Genomic DNA, 20193 nt, shown 5'->3' on the forward strand with positions numbered 1-20193 from the left:
GAGAAGGAGTTTTCTGATAAGCCTGCATTACTTTTCACTTCAGAGATGAGAGGATAGGAAGCAGGCAGGAAGGTATTTATTCTGATGCCATTTTGACCAACTCTAGAAAATAAAAAGACTTTAAAAAAACAGCAGCAATAAAAACAGCACCTGTGCCTTTTTTTAAACAATGTTGATGTTTTTCATTGCAATTTTTTATATCCTAATCCTAGAATGTACAGTATGTCTAGCCACAGCCTCAGCTGGACAAACACTTGATCCTGTAAGAATGGCTGACAGCAGCCTAAGCAAAGAGCATTGCCTAAGAACAGAAAGGTTTCTTGTCAGACAGGACTTAAGAGCCCTGCTCTATACCTCCTTCACACCACATCCTCCAAGAGGAAAGAGATTTTCTGTAACAGAGACAAGAGCATAGGGCTGCTGGGTAGAGCCGAGTATGCACTCTTACCCTTGTTCCTCACCTCACCCAACTGACATGGATCACCTGTGCAATGTGTTACTTTTATATGAAGTTAAGGTTGAGGAAAGGTAGGCAACATGACATTTAATCCATGAGGCGGGGTAGGAGGAAGCACTCGCAGCCTGCTAAGCAATGGAGGTGTTGAGGCAAGTCTATGAAGACAAAAGGATCAGGATGAGAAATTTCCAAAGATTATTTCACAAATACTTACCACTTTCTAAGGTAATCGATCCTCAGTTGGTCAAACCACAGTGTTTAATCAGAGGGTGACATGCAAGCGTTGGGAGCTCGACTTCCTAATACCACAAAAAACCTGCACAGAGTTATGCATTTTTTGTTGCCTGTCACATTGTACAACGCCCGTCCCTTGAGCACTGGTCCGCAGAATCCATCCGTATACATTGTTAGAGAAGATCAGTTTAATTGCAGATCTTTTTTTAATTTGCTTTCACAGAGCACTTAAAAGAAATTAGTGCTTGGGAACTGGGGCTCTGAAGCACAGCATAACAGTTTATTTATGATCATAGCAACTAATTTCTCAAAGAATCCTCAGACCCCAGGACCATTCCCATGTCAATAAAATTGGCTGCTTCAGAGATTGGCCACCAATCCTAAAAAACAGTGTTGTTAACTTGTTTAAGTGGCTTTGCTGGAGGAGGAGGACAGACAGCTGAACAACTGACCGCTGGACAACGTAGATTGCTTTAGCAACAAAAAGACAATGGGGAAAAAAAAGTTCAGCTTTGGTGTGTGCTAGTGGTTTTGTTACCACTAGCAAAGTCTGCCTGAGGTCTCAGCCAGCTCAAAGGAAATTACTGTACAGATGGAGACACTGCCCTGACAAGGCCAGCTGCCCCCTCCCTGCCTTTCCTTTATTTGACAGTTGCAGCTGCCACCGCACCTAGTCTTTGGGCTCCGTTATATCTCAGCCACTGATAGGAGTCACCCCTTGGGAAAGTAGGATGGTGGGACTGAAGTGATTTCAGGTATCACAAAGAACATTTTCCCTTTTTGCTTTACAAGCTTGTGAACCTTGCAGGAGGGTAGCCATCCGCTTCCACTTCCCCCCCCCTCCCCTTCCCCAATGAGCTGTAACAGTGTATATCCTGCCAGGAAACATTACCATGCATTAGTGATAAAGCATTACATAAAAAGGTAAATTAAGTTTCCAAGTTGCAAATCTAAGCTGATAAACATATTATATCCACAGTTCAACAACTGTGCAGAAAAGAAAAAATAAACAGTTTTAGAGAAAACTTCAGGAATATGGGGGGAAAAAAACAGGAAAAGTAGATATGTAATGCCATGCTGTCAAAACACTGCTTGAGTATGTATGAAGTACAGCTACTGTACTTAATCATATTAAACTAATGGCCATGCACTAACCTTGGGTATGTCTGCGTGGTACAACACCGTCCCAAAGAGGTGAGCTCAAGTGCCAGACAGCTTGCCAACACAGCACTCACCCATGGCGTTACACCCCCTGCTCGGCAAGGTAAATAAACTATAGCAGATGTGGGCGTTTATTCTCACCCCGAAGGCGGCAGTGGTGGAGATGTTGCACAGCTCTTCAATAACTGAGGCAGGCCGATGGGCAATGACCATGTTGCTGCTTTGGGTGACGCAGTAGGGCGCAGTCACCGGAACGGATCACTCGGTACACTCTGTCTGCAGGCACTGCTCTAATATGGAGATACTGAAAGAAATTAGCAGGGAGACCACAGACTGCCTCTATAAAAACAGCAGCCAATTATACATTTAAGGGACAACTGTGAGACAACGGCTTAATTGAAAGGCATTTTCCAAGCTCCACAGTTGCAGAGCTGCTTTGCCAAGACTGCGAGAGCCTAAAGATCAAGGGACATTGCTCGGTTAGAAAGACGCTGCATTGAAAGGGGCAGCGAGCCGTTCCCAGGGCAATCAGACTACACAGGGCACGGGTCCCACAGAGTCAGCAGGCGCAGCTGGGCTCCCCCCAAATCTGTTGCAGATGGGAGCCTGTATGGGGGATGTTTGTCACTGCACACCCTCTCCTCCTCACGCCTGAGGGAAGAAGTTATGGATCCAGACCTAACTCTGGCCATTTTGACAGCTGCAGTTACTACAAGGGGCTATAGCCACAGACCTGGTCTGCATAGAAGAAAAAAAAAAATAGTCAGGCAATCTGACCTCAAAAGGGGTGATGAAACACCACAAGGAATTCACTTTAAAGGAAAAAAAATAAAAAATAAAAAATAAAGTAGGGCTTAAGGGCAAGTTACCTGCCTACTGTGCTAAATGCTTTTACCAGAACCCCCTCCACGCCACCCCCTGCCGTACAATCACCGGGGCAGGAGGAAAGGGAAGGTACTGAAATAGCACTTCCACTTCACACAGCTCCTTCGGTTTTTCCCAGACAGTAACAACCTGGCAAACACGACGCCATAAAGAGTTTAAAGAGACCACAGTACGAGATGTGCCAATTTTTGCATAGCTTACAAGCAAAAGTGGACAATACTCGTTCCAACAAACAAGCAAAACCCATGGAGAATTAGAATAGAAAGACGTCATGATGACTAGCTAATCAGCACTACAGTCGGGACTTCCAAGCACCAACAACTACTGCAGGAGGAGATGCACCTTTATGCAGCCATCCAGCAGAAACCCAGAAGAGGGTTTTTTCCAGACAGAACAGCAAATGACATTAGGGAATTCTTAGCCGGTCACTTTTCGTGACCAAAGTATACAAGTGCTAATTAGACTGTGCCAAGTCTTCATTTTCACACTTCCAGGGCTGCTCAATTAAAAATATGTATTTTGGCACTGCTCTGTTTTAAAATAATTTAGACAAAGCTAAAAACAAAGAAAAGCTTCAACCCCAGGAGGTAATACAGCTGAAGATGGATGAATCATTAGCATTCTGGAGGAAAAAAACAAAACAAAACAAAACATTAACAGACACACACAGACCTACTTTTCTGAACCAGTTATTGCCTGACCTGACAGAACAGACAACAAAAGTAAACAAATAGAAACACAGTGAGAAAGCAAGGAAATATAATTGACTGCCTTTTTCTGCGTTGTTAGTAGATCACTAGTTTGTCCTGCAGTATTTTTCTAGAGTCATTACCAAGTCTTTTTTTTAAAAGTCTCCAGGTAGTTAAGGCTGGGACAGAAACTGGAAAGTGCCAATAGAATCTAGGACCTTCAAAACACACAGTAGATTACTCAGCATGTGCTCACTGAGACATGATGTCAAGTACACAACTGCTGAAAGCAATGAGGAATTTGTTGGAAAAGATAATCAGGAAGAATTTTAATTTATTTTTTAGTGTTTTTGAGTGGCAGCTTTTAAACAAGAAAAGTGATTAAAAGAATCACTTGCAATTCTTCAAGATTTTGCAGAAATAAAGATGCTGCCACAGAAATCAATGCCTCGGCATCTCTAAGTTAATTGGGTTAAGGATAATACCGAGTGGTAATCAAAGTAAGATTTGTTATAACACGTTGGCAATGTTAAGATAACTGCTATTGGTGTATACAAACACATCTATCCTTATTTCTAAATCACTGGCTACCTTCCACTGTACGATGGTGCACCAGGAACAGATCTGTTCCCAGCTCTTGTAATGTGCCTAGCAGTTATGACATCTGCTTCAGAAATCAAGGAAAAAGGAACCCTCCCCTTAATGTCATAAAGCTAGGAGAGGAGGGAGTGGGAGGCCAGGTGTCCTCCTCAACCCGACCACACTTTATCTTGTCTGGAAGACACAGGAACGGCATTTGGGAGAAGGCACAACTGTCCCGGACTTTTGAAGCTAACAGCACACTAATTCTGAACCTATTACTGTAGTCTTGAGGGTCAACTTTACCTTAGACAGTTACAAATTACTTTCTGCCAACAAATTTAGGGCATTCCATCCCTGAGGACAAATATCTTCCTTATTTCCAAGAACCTCTTGGTTATAAATAGGATCCCACATGTTGCCCCAAAGAACCTGTTGTAGAAAAATCCTTCAACTCTTCCACCTCCACTTGCTTCAATTCTCCATTTACATAAATCACCTGTATTTTAGATTGCCAGTCCCTTGAATTTATGGCTTTAAGAAAAATAAACACAAGTTAAGGTAATAAGGGAAAAGGGTTAATGAGCCAACCTTAGCAACTTTGATCACTTATGTAAATACTGTGGTCAACTGCTGTTTCTCTGCCCTTCGATAACAAGAACAAACATGCAAACAGATAGGTAACACTTTTCCTTCTCTTCAGAGCTCAGGATGCTATCCAAAACCACTTCTTCTAGGGACTTTGAAGATTAACAGCTTCTTATTGTCATAGTAGCTCTTTGTTTCTTTTGCTATCAAGCTAAATTAGGGGCACAATAGCCTTAAAAACCAAACCAACCTCATTCACTTGAGCCCCTTCTTCATAAGAAAACATTCATTGTACAAATTCTAGGCCAGATGGGACTTTTATCATCAGAACACTTTATTTAAACTTGCTTCTAATTACGTGGATCTGAAAGTAATCAAAACTATCAAAAAGCTGGACAGTCTTTCAAGAAAGCGCTTATAAAAAGTTAAGTGAGTTTAATGTGCGTGACATTCCAAAAAACAATCTCATCACAACAACAGGTATCTTGACTCTCTCTTATAAGGTGTGGGCTCCAAATATTCGTGTGATATCATCAAATAAGTCTCTAAACTGGCAAAAAGCAAGCAGTTCTAAGAAATACTAATTCCACAGGAATCAAGGTCTAAGAAAAGTCCTAAATGATAGTGGTTACATAAGAGATTGGATTAAAAATAATCTAGTGTGATGTGTGCATATTTACAGAAGACTTGGAAGAACAGAGTTTAAAACAATCACTTAAAGAAAAGTCAGTCCTTAAAGGAAACAATTTGCTGTACTAGATTATATTCATGCAACCAAGAAAAAAAAAGAGCAGAAATAGAGGATCAGGTGTTACATGTTGGCTTTACTCCTATTCTAAAGCAAGTTCAAATGCCCCCACAAGCACTTCCTTTCATTCAAAATGTAGCTCTTCCAGGAATATGCACTGAAATTCAGTGGTACCTAATTCAGTCGTAGGTCTCACATGTCACCAGGGGCTTATCCACCCTTATTCCCCTGTGAAGTATAACAACTGACTGCATGTGACTGCCTGAGATAAATGATTTAATGTTTGACTGATCACCTAAGGGTAACATTTTTATCTTATTCTGCATCTATGCAGCCAAACCACATCTGCAGTGTAATTTTGCACTAGTAAGACAGGATGCAATCAGTCAATAAACAGTAGGTCCCCCTTCCTACCTATTTAGCCTTCTAATATCACTCTTTCCAACCATAGAGGAGGAAGGATTAAAAGGACACAAAATTTTCTGAAATGCTGCACCTTTGTTGTCTCTTATTTGGGATCCTGGTTTTGGCTCTCCCAAAGACAGAGGCAGGTATCGATAGCAAAGGTCAGATTGTCTGCAACATCCAAAAAGCTGGTATTTCTGCCTCCCTCTTTTGCATATCTGGGGGAGGCAAGGGATGAATGAAGCACCCCTGCCATGGCACTGCGTCACAGCAATCTCACACAACCCAGATCAGTTTAGTAATTCTATCACTATGCACCATAAAAAGCATGCCAGGTCTTGCTATTAAAACTCACTGTGTTAAGACTTTGTCTCATTCACTTCAAATGATTTTTGACTAACAAAATGTGAAAGCAACATCTAGAAGAGCAGCAAATTTAATGCCACATATCTCTCAATAAGAAACACTTCCTATTAACTCAGCTTTCTTACTGTCCATCTTCTATATCGCTATTCTAACTAAACCCAGTCAATCTGGAGCTAAACAAAGCCCAGAAAGAGCCATGCCAGCTCAGAGTGAAGGTCCATCAAACCCAACACTGTAGAACAAAGCATGGATATTCAGAGAAGGATACAAGTAAGCAAGTGTGTAATGAAGCTTATCCAGCTTCCACCTATTTGCAGCTTGGGGGTTTCCCTAGAAGGGCGCGGGGAGGGTGTGCACATGCGTATGTACAGCCATCAACGTACAGCCGTCACTATGAAGTCTATAGCAAAACAATAAATAAAAAAAACTGCCCTTCTTCCCCGCAGCATCCATCAACCTTTCAGATTTGTTAGAGCTCTGCTTTTCTGGACATATTCCTAGCTGGCTTCTTAGGCTTCCCACTTTACTCCTGGATATCATGAATTACGCTTGAATGCTTTTAACATGCCAGAACACTTACTATTTCAATAATGACTTCTCCAGATTTTTTTTCTTTTATTATGAATGTAATGTTTCCAAACAACATTCTTGATTGTTAGACTCAAGCTGTATTGCTGTGATAACCCTCTAAGAACCCTGTCCCCTCCTGAGTTACTGTTATCCTTACATCAGCTAGCAGATTTTGAGAAGAAACCGACTCGCAGAAGAATTTGGTTGAAACAAATCATTATTCACTTGAGCAAACCCAAAGCTAGCATCTCTTCTGGACAACTAATGGTTCACAGGTTTACACCAACAGTTGGATGTGGGGGCTTGCCAGGATATGCAGCACTGCTCATACTGTACATGATGTTTGTGACGTCTGCTCGAAGCAAATTGTTCCTTCTCTGTGTCTGTTGGTAATTATGCCAATAACAGCCACAGCTGGGAAAAGTGAATTGTAGTTTGTCTTCTGTATGGAAAGTGTTTAAGTATTTATCTCTGATGCACAGCTTTAGAAGAGCCAGCTATAAGGTTCTCCTGCTGCCTTATATCTGACACCTCAGAGCACCAAACAGAACATGTGCTTTCATGGGTTATAAAGAATGACTATTTCTGTTAGTTCTGACACTTCATGGCTAAAATGCTGGATATGTTATCGGGCAGCACACACCGTACATAAACCAACAGTTCTACATCCTTGACGTCTGAGACCTTCCGACAAGATCAATAGAACCAGCTGAAAATAATGCAAAGGAGCGCTTTGAGAAGGAAATAATTCATGAAGCCACAGCAATGACAGCAGATACCATGTGCAGGCATTCATTTTTGGAGAAATTGGTTGGTTCATCTTTTATTATTATTTTTAATGTACCACTGCTACGAGCAGATGCAGAATCTGAGATACCTCCTGCATATGGTAGCAAGCAATGCAGAGTCAGACCCCAAAATTCCTTTCAGACAATCTTGAGCAGAATGAGCCAAATACACAGCATTCAGTCCTCGCCTGGGTACTATTTTCAGACTAAGACTCTAAAATTTCAACCATAGCATGCAATGCATGAGACGGTTGTCATGAAAAACATTCCACATTATAAACTACTATTCTAAAAGCACCAGAGACTGGGCCAAGAATCTAAGCCCCAAGTGATATCAAGTGACTTATTATGCTATTTCCTTCCACCAAAGAAATCACATCTTGCAAGAAAAACCAAAATAGATACCTGAAATTAAACGAATTCTATCTGGCAATTAAGCAGAAGGTAAAAGAGTATAAATAGGCTGCGAGAAAACACAGGTTAGTTTTATCTTTTATATTGACACTCTGCCTCCCTCCTTGATGAGCTACAGAAATATTGCTGTAATCATCATATCAACATTTTTTGCCTTCCAGTAATTATGCCACTGTATAATTGAAGCTCCTGAGATTGATGTAAGCACAACTCTAAAACATAATAAGAACTCATGGGTGGAAGTTAAACTAGGCGGGAAAAAAAAAAAAATCAGTCAAGAAATAAAGCACCCTTTTTCTTCTTTATCAGAGTAACTAACAAGGACTGAGGTATATTCTCCATCACTAGATATCTTTTATGACAATGTTTTTCCAGAAGATTAAGGCACAGATTCAGGGAAATGCTACAGCTTGAATTAGGAAGGGGACAGTCTAACTGACCACAGTGATCCTTCTGAGTTCATAAGCTATGAGTAGGTTAAGTACCTGGAAAAACAGTCTAAGTCAAATACCTTAACTTTGCAAAAGCTAAATATTTGAAAGTTACCATAGTACCTCGATATTCCCAAGATGTAAGGCAAGAGGACAGAAGAGGAACTTCTGAAATACAGCCTCCAAATGCGGTCACTGCAATACATACCACTCAATTCTGGCAGGAAACCAAGGGCTACCTTCTTCAGGAGCGCAAACTAACAAAATTCCAGGACAAAACGTCTGTTTCTCAAGCAACTGGTGCCACACTGAAATTGTTGGCTCTTGATCAGAATTTATAGTAAGCACAGAAATATGAACTGACAAACTGATCATCACTGAACAGCAAGTAGCTCTCCCAGAGGATGTATGAACAAATGGAGCTTTAGGACCAGACAGAAGAAGCACAGGAAAGACCACAGCAGCTCATCCAACTACTTGATGTGCACACTGGGAAGGACATGATGTTGAGAAATTCAAGCCTGACAAATTTCCCACTACTGAGCCAGGAAGTGGAAGGCTGGATGAAGAAAATATTGCTTTTCCTCTCTAGAAGATATTACATAAAAGTAGAACCGCACATCTAGAATATCTCAACATTCCTTTACGTTTCACTGTGCCATTTATACCTGCCTGTGAGATGCTATTGCTGCTACAGGCTCAGCAGAACCCAGTCTATCCCTGGGGAACTGCTTTCCAGAGAGTGCCCCTCTCACAGGTTCTCAGACCCATTAAGAGAGACTCTTTGGTACAAGGCAGCTCCCAATGTCCTCAAAGCTTCCTGCAAACATACAGATGTCTTTATCCAAAATCCCTAGTTTCACCAGTAACATTTCCCCCTTCCTCTCATTTACACACAGGTAAATTAAAATGAGGTTCCAGCTAAAAGTCCTGCCATTGCTTGGATGCAGCAGTACACTGGGACTTCGCACTTAGAAAGTGGCAGGAATCATCTGCAACTAGAAAAGGGAGAAGGTCCCCCCAGAGCATCCGGGGACCATGCAGGGTGCTTGAAATGCAGAAGGCACAGACCCATCAGGCTGCTGTGTTAACAACCTTATCTCATGCAAGACACAGGTTTACCAGCAAAAAAAAAAAAAAGCTCAGTTCTCAGTGGAGCATAAACTAATGGATTGAGAATAGTAAACCATAAAAATGATCAGCTTGCAAATCTCAGTCCTACCAAACCAATATGTGCAGAGGCTGTAAAGTCTCCTCAGAGAGCATCAATTATACTATACATTTGATTTACATTTTTCACAGAAATAATTGAAGCTGTTCAGCTTGCTAAAAAAGGCCAAATGGGAAGGAGAAAACCCTCAAGATACCTAAGTGGCAGCTTTGCAGCAGGGTGAGACTAAACAAATGGAAAAGAACCTAAAATAGCTTGTGACGGTTTATCATTAATCAGTATGAATTACTTGGCAAAATGCAGTATCTCTCAGTGCAACTTAGTGGCACCTTTCCCAAAGAACTAATGCAAACATGAGTGCATAGCAAGAGCCTCCGGGAACAGGGGAAAAGGAATGTCATCACCAATCAAGTTGCTGATGGCAAGAAACAAAAAATGAGATGACATAGGGCAACACCTGTGTGGCTGAAAACATGACTGGCATGTTCCAGCTACTTCATTTGGCAAGGTTAAATTCACCAAAGAATCATAATCATATTACAAAAAACTGAAGTCTTCTGAAATGCCTCCTTGCAGTCAGATACCATTTCTCCAGCAGTTTTATTTATTTGAGCATTTGCCCAGAACTGGGAGAATACTCTGAACCCTCCTTCTTATAAAATTACTAATCTATTCATAGAAGAACATTACTGTTGTGGATATGAAGGTATGAGGATACAAGAGAGAAGCATTATGTTTGTTTAGAGACGGTGATATAATAGGAAACCTACAGACAAGCTTTCCAAATCAGGCAATCTGTATCAAACCTACTGAGAAGCCCTTGTGCTGGCAGATTCTGGCAAATGGTGCAAGACCCAAAACTATTCCATTTTTCCAACTATATAAAATTGCCTAATACAAACATTAATTTATGTATATGGATTTGGTGATCCAAACTTATATAGTAACTACCATAGGTCTTGTGAACTCAGATTTGTACTCAAATAGCTATCAAAGAAATTTTGCTTTGACCCTCAAAATTGTTTTTCAAAGAGGTTACATGGATAGCAGCAAACTTCTCTTACATTTGCATGTGACTGTATCTGTAATGCTTTACTTCCTACTTATGAACACCTTTTGCATAATGTAGAGTTGCACTTACATGTGTCAATATATAGATAGGTCATTTACTCATTTTATGCACACTTAGAAGGAAGGGAAGTTCTACAGTGTTTCAAAGCATAACTCCAATTGCTGCTAGATTTAAACAGAGAAGGTAAGAAGTTCAGTGAATATCTCAACTGAAAACCTTGCATTTGCAAGCCTGAAACCACATAATGCAACTTCAGACAAAGAAAGTAGGGAGGTAGCTGGAATGAGCACCAAGCACCAGGATGAAATAGTTCAAACCAGTTACCACCCTGCTGGAAGTGTCCTTACTACTTTTGTGCAAAGGATATGCAAGAGTCTTTAAATTCTCAAGAAGAATTCAAAAATCTTGTTTGGAAAATAATTTGTGGCAGTTCTGTTCATATGTAAAATCCCAAGTTATGAGCACTAACTGTAGCTTATATCTCCCAGGAACTGCAAAAAAGGAGTAAGAACTTTCTATGCATAAAGATGATTAGAGATATACCTGTAAACAAAATAAAATCATCGAGATGTTTGAAAAGATTTTCTGAGCTTGATCAGTAAAAGAAAAAAACCAGAGTGAGTGAAATTCTCAAACATGAAAATGAAAAACAGGCTGCCCCACATTTGCATTTCTCCAGCTATTTTGCACATTCTTCATTCAGGTAAAGATGGGTACTACCATAAGATCCGGAGCTGGAACAAGATGAGTTTTCCATGGAGTGAGGACCCACAAACTAGAGATGGCTCATCATTAAAGCTGTATGAATAGCACATTTCAAATACATAAACAATTGCAAATAACTAATTACAGCTGTCCAATGCCACAGCATGAAGACAACTGGATAACAGACAAAAGTCACCTCTGACATTCATGCCTTGAAATTAGCCTTTAGGTCAAACTACAAACCTCTCTATATAGTGATAGAGAAGACCATTCCACGCAAACAGTGAAACTTAAATGTTTTAGATATCGTTTCTTCCAAATGTTGCAGAGGATAAAGCATTTTAATCTACAGCAGTATAAATCATAATTTAGCTAATCTGATTTGTAGGAAATTCTCTATTCTCTGGCTTAGACCCTACACGTAGCGAAGAAAATAACAATAAACTTTCTGTCAAATCACAGAAAACTATACTGAACTGACCTTCCATTGCTCCTTGGGAAGCAGTTTCACTACCACAATGTCACCATTCAGGGCTCTGTTGCGAGCAACCACTCCATCAATAAAGATATCGCGAGTCCCATCCTAGAGAAAGAGGAAGAAAAATAAATGCCAGACCAAAACATATTAAGTTACAGTTGTTACGAAGTTTAAAACACTATCAAAAAAGACACACGCCCTGGGGAGACAAACATCCTGCAGTTGTGCATAGAAATGAAATGGATTCACCACATGCCCTCCAATACGCAATGTCTTTCAGCAAATAACCTCCTTTGGGTGTCTGTGCCAGCACAGTAGTTCCACACTATTTACTCAATACGGAGCCAAGCCTTCAAAATGTATCGTCTACAAACTCTGCTCAGCTCCTCTACAGTTACTCCTGGGAATAGCTAGACAGTTTTCTGCAGTCACAGTTCTTCCCATATTAAGTTCCCAGCTCAAGCCCTGTAAAAGCTATTGTTCAAAACATGTTTCCAGGACAGTCTCTGCAAAGTCTCCACGCAGCGCCGCATGCTGCTCTCCTGGCTGAGTTTGGAAAGCAGTGCGAAAGGGATGAGCAGCACAAAGATCCACAAGTCGTCCTTTGAAGGTGGCCTGGAGAGAGGCTAGGGAGGCACAGTTTCTTTTTTAAATGAGGTAGCACCACATATTCTGTATTTGGCATAACTATTATTAGAACAGATTCAAAATGGTGACTACAGGTGCCAAGTGCAAACCAGAAGATCTTCTATGGTAACATACATGTTAGGACACCTTCTCTCAATATGCTGTGATAAGAGTCTTGCACAGGAGCCTCTACTAATTGTACGCACCATGACTATCTGCCCTAGATATGTTTGGCATTCTGCTAATCCAGACTTGATTTGGAAGATTTTCTTCACGGGGGTGAATAAAGATGAAGCTTTTTAAGGATGTCAACACAGAGGTTTTGGTTTTAAATGACTGCCAATTTTGTCCTTTTTTGGCTAATTATCTACAGTGCTCTTGCTGCTTTCATTTCCGTTTCCTTATAATTCAGTACATGGAGAATTCCATGTGGTTGTTTACAGTGCCATGAACACAAACAGCATGAGCATTTAGTACTAACTTGAGCACTCAACACAGTTTTTCTACAGAGAGCTATCTTTTCATAGTTTCAAGATACAAAAAGGAAGAAAAGTTTAACTGAAAGCTTTTCATTTCTTTCATCGCAACAAAAAAACAGCCTCAAGAAAAATAAAATCTTAATCACTACTTTAATGACTTCTCAGTTGCACACTCCTGAATATCAAATGCTTGAGTAGATCCAATCAGAACTAGCAGTATATTCAGCCTCCAAGAAAAACTTATTTTATAACCTGAAAACATGAGGCCTTAATATCACATAAATATCTTACTCTGCTTAGATACCAGAACAATAAAACAGCAGAATCATGCCATGATGTGAAACTAAGGCCATCTTCCAAGAGACCAAATTACTCTAAGAAAAGCAGCAGCAGCTCAACAGCTGTGTGAAAGCTGCCTCCCATGACAAGATGCAGAAAAATTGCAAAGCCTCTTGGACCAGCATAATTCAAATTGGAAACCGTTCTTTTCAAAAAGCCAGATTTTTTACACATGGTCTTATTCTTCTCTTCTCCCCACCCTTTCCCTTCTCCTCAACTCCTGACCTAAATCCACCACATATATAAAAAGTTCAAAGTTACTATTTAAGTAAAGTGCATGGTTTTGTTTTAAATATCTCTACATGTAGCTGCTGTGCTGCAGGTCACAGGCTGGCATTCATGACAATTTTATTGTTCTACACTTTTTTCCTGTTTTCTTTTTCCTTCTCTGTCCAAGAAAATGGAAGGCAGCCCCTTCCTCCACCCCTTATAAAGGCACCTGATGTGTCACACCAGCAAGTTAAAGCTGCATCTCTAGACTATGCAAGAATCTTGTCTTGAATTGCAGCCAGTTACTCTCATCTTAAACAACATACTCATATATAGAGAGTGTATAAATATACATATATAAAATATATATAGTGCAATTTTACAGCAATTAATTTCCATGCCTGTTATATCAGAAATCAGAAACATCAGTAATTAGAAATTGGCCAGCAGTTTTATTTTTGCCTAGAAATAGAAACATTTCTGTGTCTAGAGCCCTAGGCCCTGGATTGTTGGGTGAACTTGCACACTTCCAAGAATACTTGCGTACCCCTCTCTTTTTCCTTCAGTGTCCCAACTCTGCACCCCTGCACAGTTGCCCTTTCAGGTTACTCATGCAACTAAATGGCATTGAAATGCAACACAACACAATCACTTGCAAAGTTTAAACTGGCCCTGGGTCCATACGCTGTATTACTCGTGATAGCTTCAGGACTTCTACAGCCCTCTCCAGGTAGCAAGGTGCTTTTATTCCTCAGTGGCCTTCTGTGAATATCAATAGCAGTGCTCTCTATCCCTGTCTAACAAGATGACAACCTGCAGTCCTTTTATCTGCTCTGGAAGTGTTCCAAAATTGCAACCCAGCCACTTAAGACGCTCACTCACACTCAGGAGCCTCATTCTTCAAAGCAACAAAGCCATGATTGCAAACATCACAGTACTGTGAGCAGAGAAGACACAAGACACAAGGTAGAGATTTCAGTGCTCTGGGCCCATTCGCTGGGGAGTTTTTAAGAGAAAGGCCCTGGGCCTTCCCCTCAACGCTTTATGCAACAAAGACAAGCAGACAGAGCACAGTTGCAGCAAGAAACACCCTGGGGCTTCTGGTGTTAAAAGGTGAACAGCTGTTGTATTGGAACTCCATGAAGTCGTAGCCAAGTGAGAGCTGAACAGAAAGGGGTACAGTGCCTTACTCAACAGCAGGAGAGAAAGGGTGATTTTTCACAGCTGCAGCTCTTGCAGCATCTGGCAATGATGGCAAGTCCTGCAGAACACCAAGGCTGCGAGCCCTCCTGCTAGCCTCAGTGGCAAATAACACTATAAGAAGGATAAGCTTCCTAAAGTGTCTCTCCCCCCTTACAGTGACAATGCCCACACTAGCCACATTCACCTTCATCCAAGTGTTGACTCTACTTGTGATTAGCGATGAGGCTGGTTCTGTGATTCAGCTCCACAAACGAAAGAAAAAGTAAAAGGATGAATGGGATACTAACCTCAACCAACACTCCTTTTACAGATGTATTCCCAAACGCAGAACAGTGAGCAACCTCCTGCATGAGGCAATAGCTGGGCACTAGGGGGAAATTAGGGGTAAAGCTTCACATCCAACTAAACTTGCATGTGCAGCCAGACATCACATTTAACCTTGCACTTTGTAATTGCAGAGAGTATCTTTTAACAGGCTACACTTGCCTTACATTTGAGACCATATCTAGAGAAAGCCTCCCAGTTCCTTTCCCATTTACAGTCAGTGCTACTTCACCAAAGTACCAAAGAGCTGTTCTGTACTTCCTCCAATTAATCCTAAGAATCTACCTCATGCATCCCTGTTCTTTCTCCACCCCTGGAATGCTAGTCTTCTTCTAAGGAAAGGGGCTCCAAATGATTATCCCCAACAAACAACATGAACTGACACTACCACAAATTTCAAGACTTCCAATTCAAACTCCAAAACAATAGTGCTGGCAGCAGCAGGGACATCAGAGTCAGTGTTTCACTCTCAGTGCAGGCCCTGTCTTATCCCCCCGCATACCAACAAAACATTTCAATATGAAACTCACTCTCTCATTGATAGTAACATTTTGACCAAGTCAGTTCCAGATAAAAAGCTTTGGCTGTGCCAGCTGTGAGGTCACCTTCCCTACTGAAAGTCCTTGAAATTGCAAGAGCCCTTCTTTTCTGTCAAAATAAGGAAAGAAGAAAGAAGAGGCACAAACCACTCCCATGTGAGCACATCCCAAGCCAACCAATATACAGTTAGCGTAAAAGCAGGCACATGAAAAGGAATCACGTACATTACTTTTCAAATGAGTTTTCAAATTAGCTCACGCAGCAGATCAAAAATGGAGAGCATATTTGTTTAGGGAAGATTAACTTAAATCAGTGGAAAATCTATAAAACCTCCATAGACATAAACCAAGAGTTTACAATTACACTATCTGGTGGTCCTCAAACCTGAGTTCAGCTGGCTTCTGTAGGATGCAGTTGTACACCCAATTTCAGCACAAGCTAAGTAAGATGTTCTTTGCAGTATGAAAAAGCAAGATTTGCTTGGGAATATTTGATTAAAAAAAATCCAGATCATGTTCATTTATTCCCAACTCATTCACCTCTGAGTGACCTTTCATAAACAACATAATTCCTATCTTAATACACCTTCACTTATGAACTGTAAAGCATTATATAATTACACTTACTGGGGATGGAATGAAGGCTTCATGGTATTTCTTAGGATTTATTCTCAAGGGTCCCTTAAAAAAAGAGAAGAAGAAGAAAGATTATGCATGAATCTTATTAACTTCATATAACATCAGTTAAATTAGAGAGCTGTAATATATCTACTGTGAAACATGAGAGATGCATCTGAATTTTCATTATACAGTACAAGTCCTGTCAACTTAGCATCCGAGCGATTTCAAGCCAAAAGGCAGTTTCATGACAGGCTTAAGCTGATCTACTGCAGCCTGCCACCAAAGAGATGTTGAATCATTAGCTGCTGCTGCTGCTGCTGCTACTGGATGAATTGAGGATCCAAGTCCTCTTATTCCCTTCACACAGTTTCTCCTGAGTTTAAAGATTTCACCACCTTTATTAACAAACTGACAGTCAGAAACAGTTTGTTTTGCTCTGGTTTGGAAAGAGGAAGTGTTGATTTTGCTTATTTTGGAGGACAGGAGGAAAAGGGCAAAAGCTGAGCTGCTGCAGTAGCATGGCAACGGGCGTGAGCCTTATGGGGCTCTGGCTGTTCCAGTAGACACAGTAGCAATAACTCAGTGATAAAGAACCTTTTCAAAGATGAATAGAAAGGATTTTCCAAAAACAAACATTTAAGGTCTAAAAGATGAAATACTGTTTAAACACTTTTAAAGTCAAACCATTTTAAAAACATTTGAAAGTCCTGGGTATATCTATTTCGACTTTGTTATCTGCCAACTCAAGATTCAACTCATTGCAACAAATACCTATGACCCCTCCAAAGTAAACCAACCCATTTTCTGCTTGCACTGAGCTGCATCAGTTAACAAGAGAAAGGGAGAGCCAAACAGTGAGTTAGAGGCTATGCAACAGTGCCATTTCCACCCTAAAAGGGTCCTGGGAACTGTGATTCAGGTGGCAGTTAAAACTGACAATATTTGATTCTTATGGAAACACAACTCTTAACCAGGCATCTGCCTTCACAAAGGCTTTTGCTTTGCTCTGAAAATTTAAAACTTTCTTCGTTTGTATATTTGAAAAAATGTTGGCCAATTTGTTATATGAACAGATTCCATCTGTTTGCACTTCTGTGTTAAGCAATCATAGGAACCTCTCACAGGAATTGCTTCCTTAAAAATTTACTGCAGCATATAATTTTTTATGTATTCTGGGAAACATTCAGACAATAGGAAAATAAAGCTGATTGCATGTGAAAGTCTTGCTGCCTTGAAGAAGAATCTGCAAATTTATGAAGGTTTTCCATTGTTTTTATTTGCTTAGCTATTTATTTGCTTAAGTTTGGAAGTACCAGCACCTCATATTCTATATTTGTGAAATCTTATTTGGGTACTTTTCTGCAATGTCTTATTTTATACCTTATGTAACTAGTATTAATGTGCACACTGGCCACATGGCAAGTGCTACCCAGGACAATGGCAAGAAACAAAGACGACACACTGGGATCAACCCTGGGATTACTTTATGGTTAGGCAAAGTGAGAGCTAACCTGCTGTCATCATCCTCTGTTAGCACTGGTGCCCACTGATGGAAAACTCATAATGGTTTTTCCCCACCATCTCTCCCAGAATCAGCCACTTTTAGTAAAGGAAACTGCTACAGAGAGCCACAAGAGAGGAAAAAATGAAAGGGGACAGCTGCTTTGCTTGAAAATGAGTCAAATAAGTCCCATATCTAGGATCTATCCAACAGCACAAAGCAGATGAGGGGATATGCTGTGTTACTCTGGAGAACCCCCCCTTGGATAGTTTGGGGCAGCTGTCAATCAGCCAGGTGCCCAATATGCGCGTGAAAAATCAGGGTTTGCATCCATGGCCCATAAGGCGCCTAAGTGGCTATGCACACACGGACACCCAGCTCAAGCAAATACACAACAGAGTGAAGCCTTACTATGTTTAGTGCACTGGGCACCTCTACATTTCATATGCACTATCTAATTATGACCAGCATTAGAATTCTTACGTCAAGGAGCATTAAAATACTTCAGCTCTTTCCTTTAAGCAAGGAACTCCCAAAGTTTATCTTAGAAAGCAGATGGGCCCTATTATCTGTGCCTATGAAAATCCTATTTACAATGTTGCACATTTCACGCTGTGATATCATATCTGGAACCAGTCACTCTCCCCATCTGCAACGAACAACTGTTCTCATATGTGTATTAGGGGCTGAGGATCTGGCTGCAGAGTCTCATGATGTCACACTAATGCTGTATTATTTTACAATAGCTTGCAAACAATAGCTGCTATATTTATCAGTGTTTTTATGTCAGTAGGGCCTGTGTTTTGAAAGGAAGAGAAAGGTCTGCAGGAAGGTTTCTAAAACACTTTCTGATGATTCAGGTCAGCTTCAAACACACTTGCCAAAAGTTTCTAACCTTATTAAGCTCCTCCAGCAAAACACAAAAAGGTCGTGATTTCTCAAGTTGCTCTGCTAGAACCAGAGCAGGAAAGACTCAGACTAAACGTCAAGCATCTCAAACCAAGCAGTTCACATCAGCTATCGTAACATGTACGCCTTGATTAGTTTGTGTGTGAAACACTGGAAAAGGCCAGGGTTCAAGTATCTGCCCACTATGCCAAGGCCACCTTTGAATAAAACAATCCATGACCATCAGGGAAACCCTGGTCATCATACCCGCAACAAGCAGCTTTCCCCAAAAAAACATCAGCTTGATGGCAAAGTCTGCTCAGCGCCTCTGTACATTGCGCATTCTCGCTCCGCCTGACCCCACCATCCCTGCAGGGAGGGTTGGGAGACACTGGAGGCGTGGAGCAGACATGAAATTCTGGCTGGCGCTTCACAAGATGATTACTGTCCTTTGGGTCAATGTTCCTTAATACATAACCTGACTTCATCTGTTGTGTATAGCCAACATCATCCAGTTACGTAACTACGCAGAAGTTATTCAATCTTGTTTGCCTTTAGACCAGCCTGTATCATTCCAGTCAACCTGATGCATGCTGTGTTTGCTCATCGCAGATAGTTTTATGAGGTGGGGAAGCAGGCAGTCTATGCATTCTGTGCAAAAATGTCCATTCTTGTGGAAGGATACCTCTGCACATATCCCAGGATTAAGTGAATCTAGGAATCCTCATGGGCACACTTCTCCATGCTACTTACTGAAAACTGGGTTATGTCAGATAGAGCACCCGAGGTCACTGAGACTATTACTGACAGACTTCAGCAACCATAAAGATAACACTTTTGTTCCTCCTGATATAGGACTGCTTGATCTTCATGGCACTCATGTTTTATCTCAAAGACCTCCCATGTCTGCCAGTAGATTCCCCAGTTAGGGCTTTCAGGATTATTTAGTTACATAACCCCACTGCCAGAGTCCACGACATCTTCAGAGCTACAGGAGGGTTTTCTCCCCTATAAGAGATCATGTTCTCATTCAGAGATATGCAAATCCAGTGTTTCCATGATACTCTGGGGGACTCCCCTGCTCAGAGGGTTGTGCTTCTGACTGGCTAGACCTGAAGTTTGTTTGGGACCATCAGATTCAGACTGGTAGATTTCTTCACCTCTTCCACAGGTTGCAGTGCATTTTTGCAGGTTACCATGCCAGACCATCTCCCTGCTCTCGGGGATTAACACAACAGGTTTTTGTTTGCTATTTCCCCCATCAAAGAGCAGTGCTGAATATCTGTCCATCCACTAAAACTGCTTTCGGGATCTCACCTATCCTGTTTGAAGCTGCAATGACAAACAATCTTGATGAGATCATGAGAATGAATGAGTTCAAGATGAGAGATACTGAGCTGGGATGCTCATGATCTGACACTCAAACCTGAATGATTAAATCCAGCTTCTACAGTCTCAGCTGTTTCCCTGAGATAAGGAACTGGGTGAAAGGAAAATGGCTACAGACTAAGAAAGCACACGACTCTTCCAGTTGCAGAGCACACAACCTGAAGTAGATATGAGGCATTTACAAGACCTAGGGCTTCTTTTGCTAGAATAGTATGCAATCACAGGTCCTCTGGGACTTAGCATTTCCATAGGGTTCTCGGGTAGTAGCAATATTCTGATGTGCCTTTTATCATTTGCAGCTATACTTCACCTCAGAGGCAGACTTTACACTC

The 20193-nt window shown here is 41.0% G+C and overlaps 1 protein-coding gene across 5 annotated transcripts in view; it reads right to left on the reverse strand.

Annotated features, from left to right (window-relative positions):
- DIS3L2 (DIS3 like 3'-5' exoribonuclease 2) overlaps positions 1-20193 on the reverse strand; it is a 204414-nt gene that overhangs the window by 160251 nt on the left and 23970 nt on the right. For all 5 annotated transcript variants that reach the window (XM_067301734.1, XM_013941819.2, XM_067301738.1 and 2 more), the window contains 2 exons: positions 16090-16143; positions 11745-11846 (listed from right to left, as the gene is read on the reverse strand). In XM_067301734.1, coding sequence (XP_067157835.1) covers positions 11745-11846; positions 16090-16143 — 156 coding nt within the window. The remainder of the gene's footprint in view (positions 1-11744; positions 11847-16089; positions 16144-20193) is intronic.

The sequence above is a fragment of the Apteryx mantelli genome, chromosome 9, assembly GCF_036417845.1.
Source record: "Apteryx mantelli isolate bAptMan1 chromosome 9, bAptMan1.hap1, whole genome shotgun sequence".
Classification (NCBI taxonomy): domain Eukaryota; kingdom Metazoa; phylum Chordata; class Aves; order Apterygiformes; family Apterygidae; genus Apteryx; species Apteryx mantelli.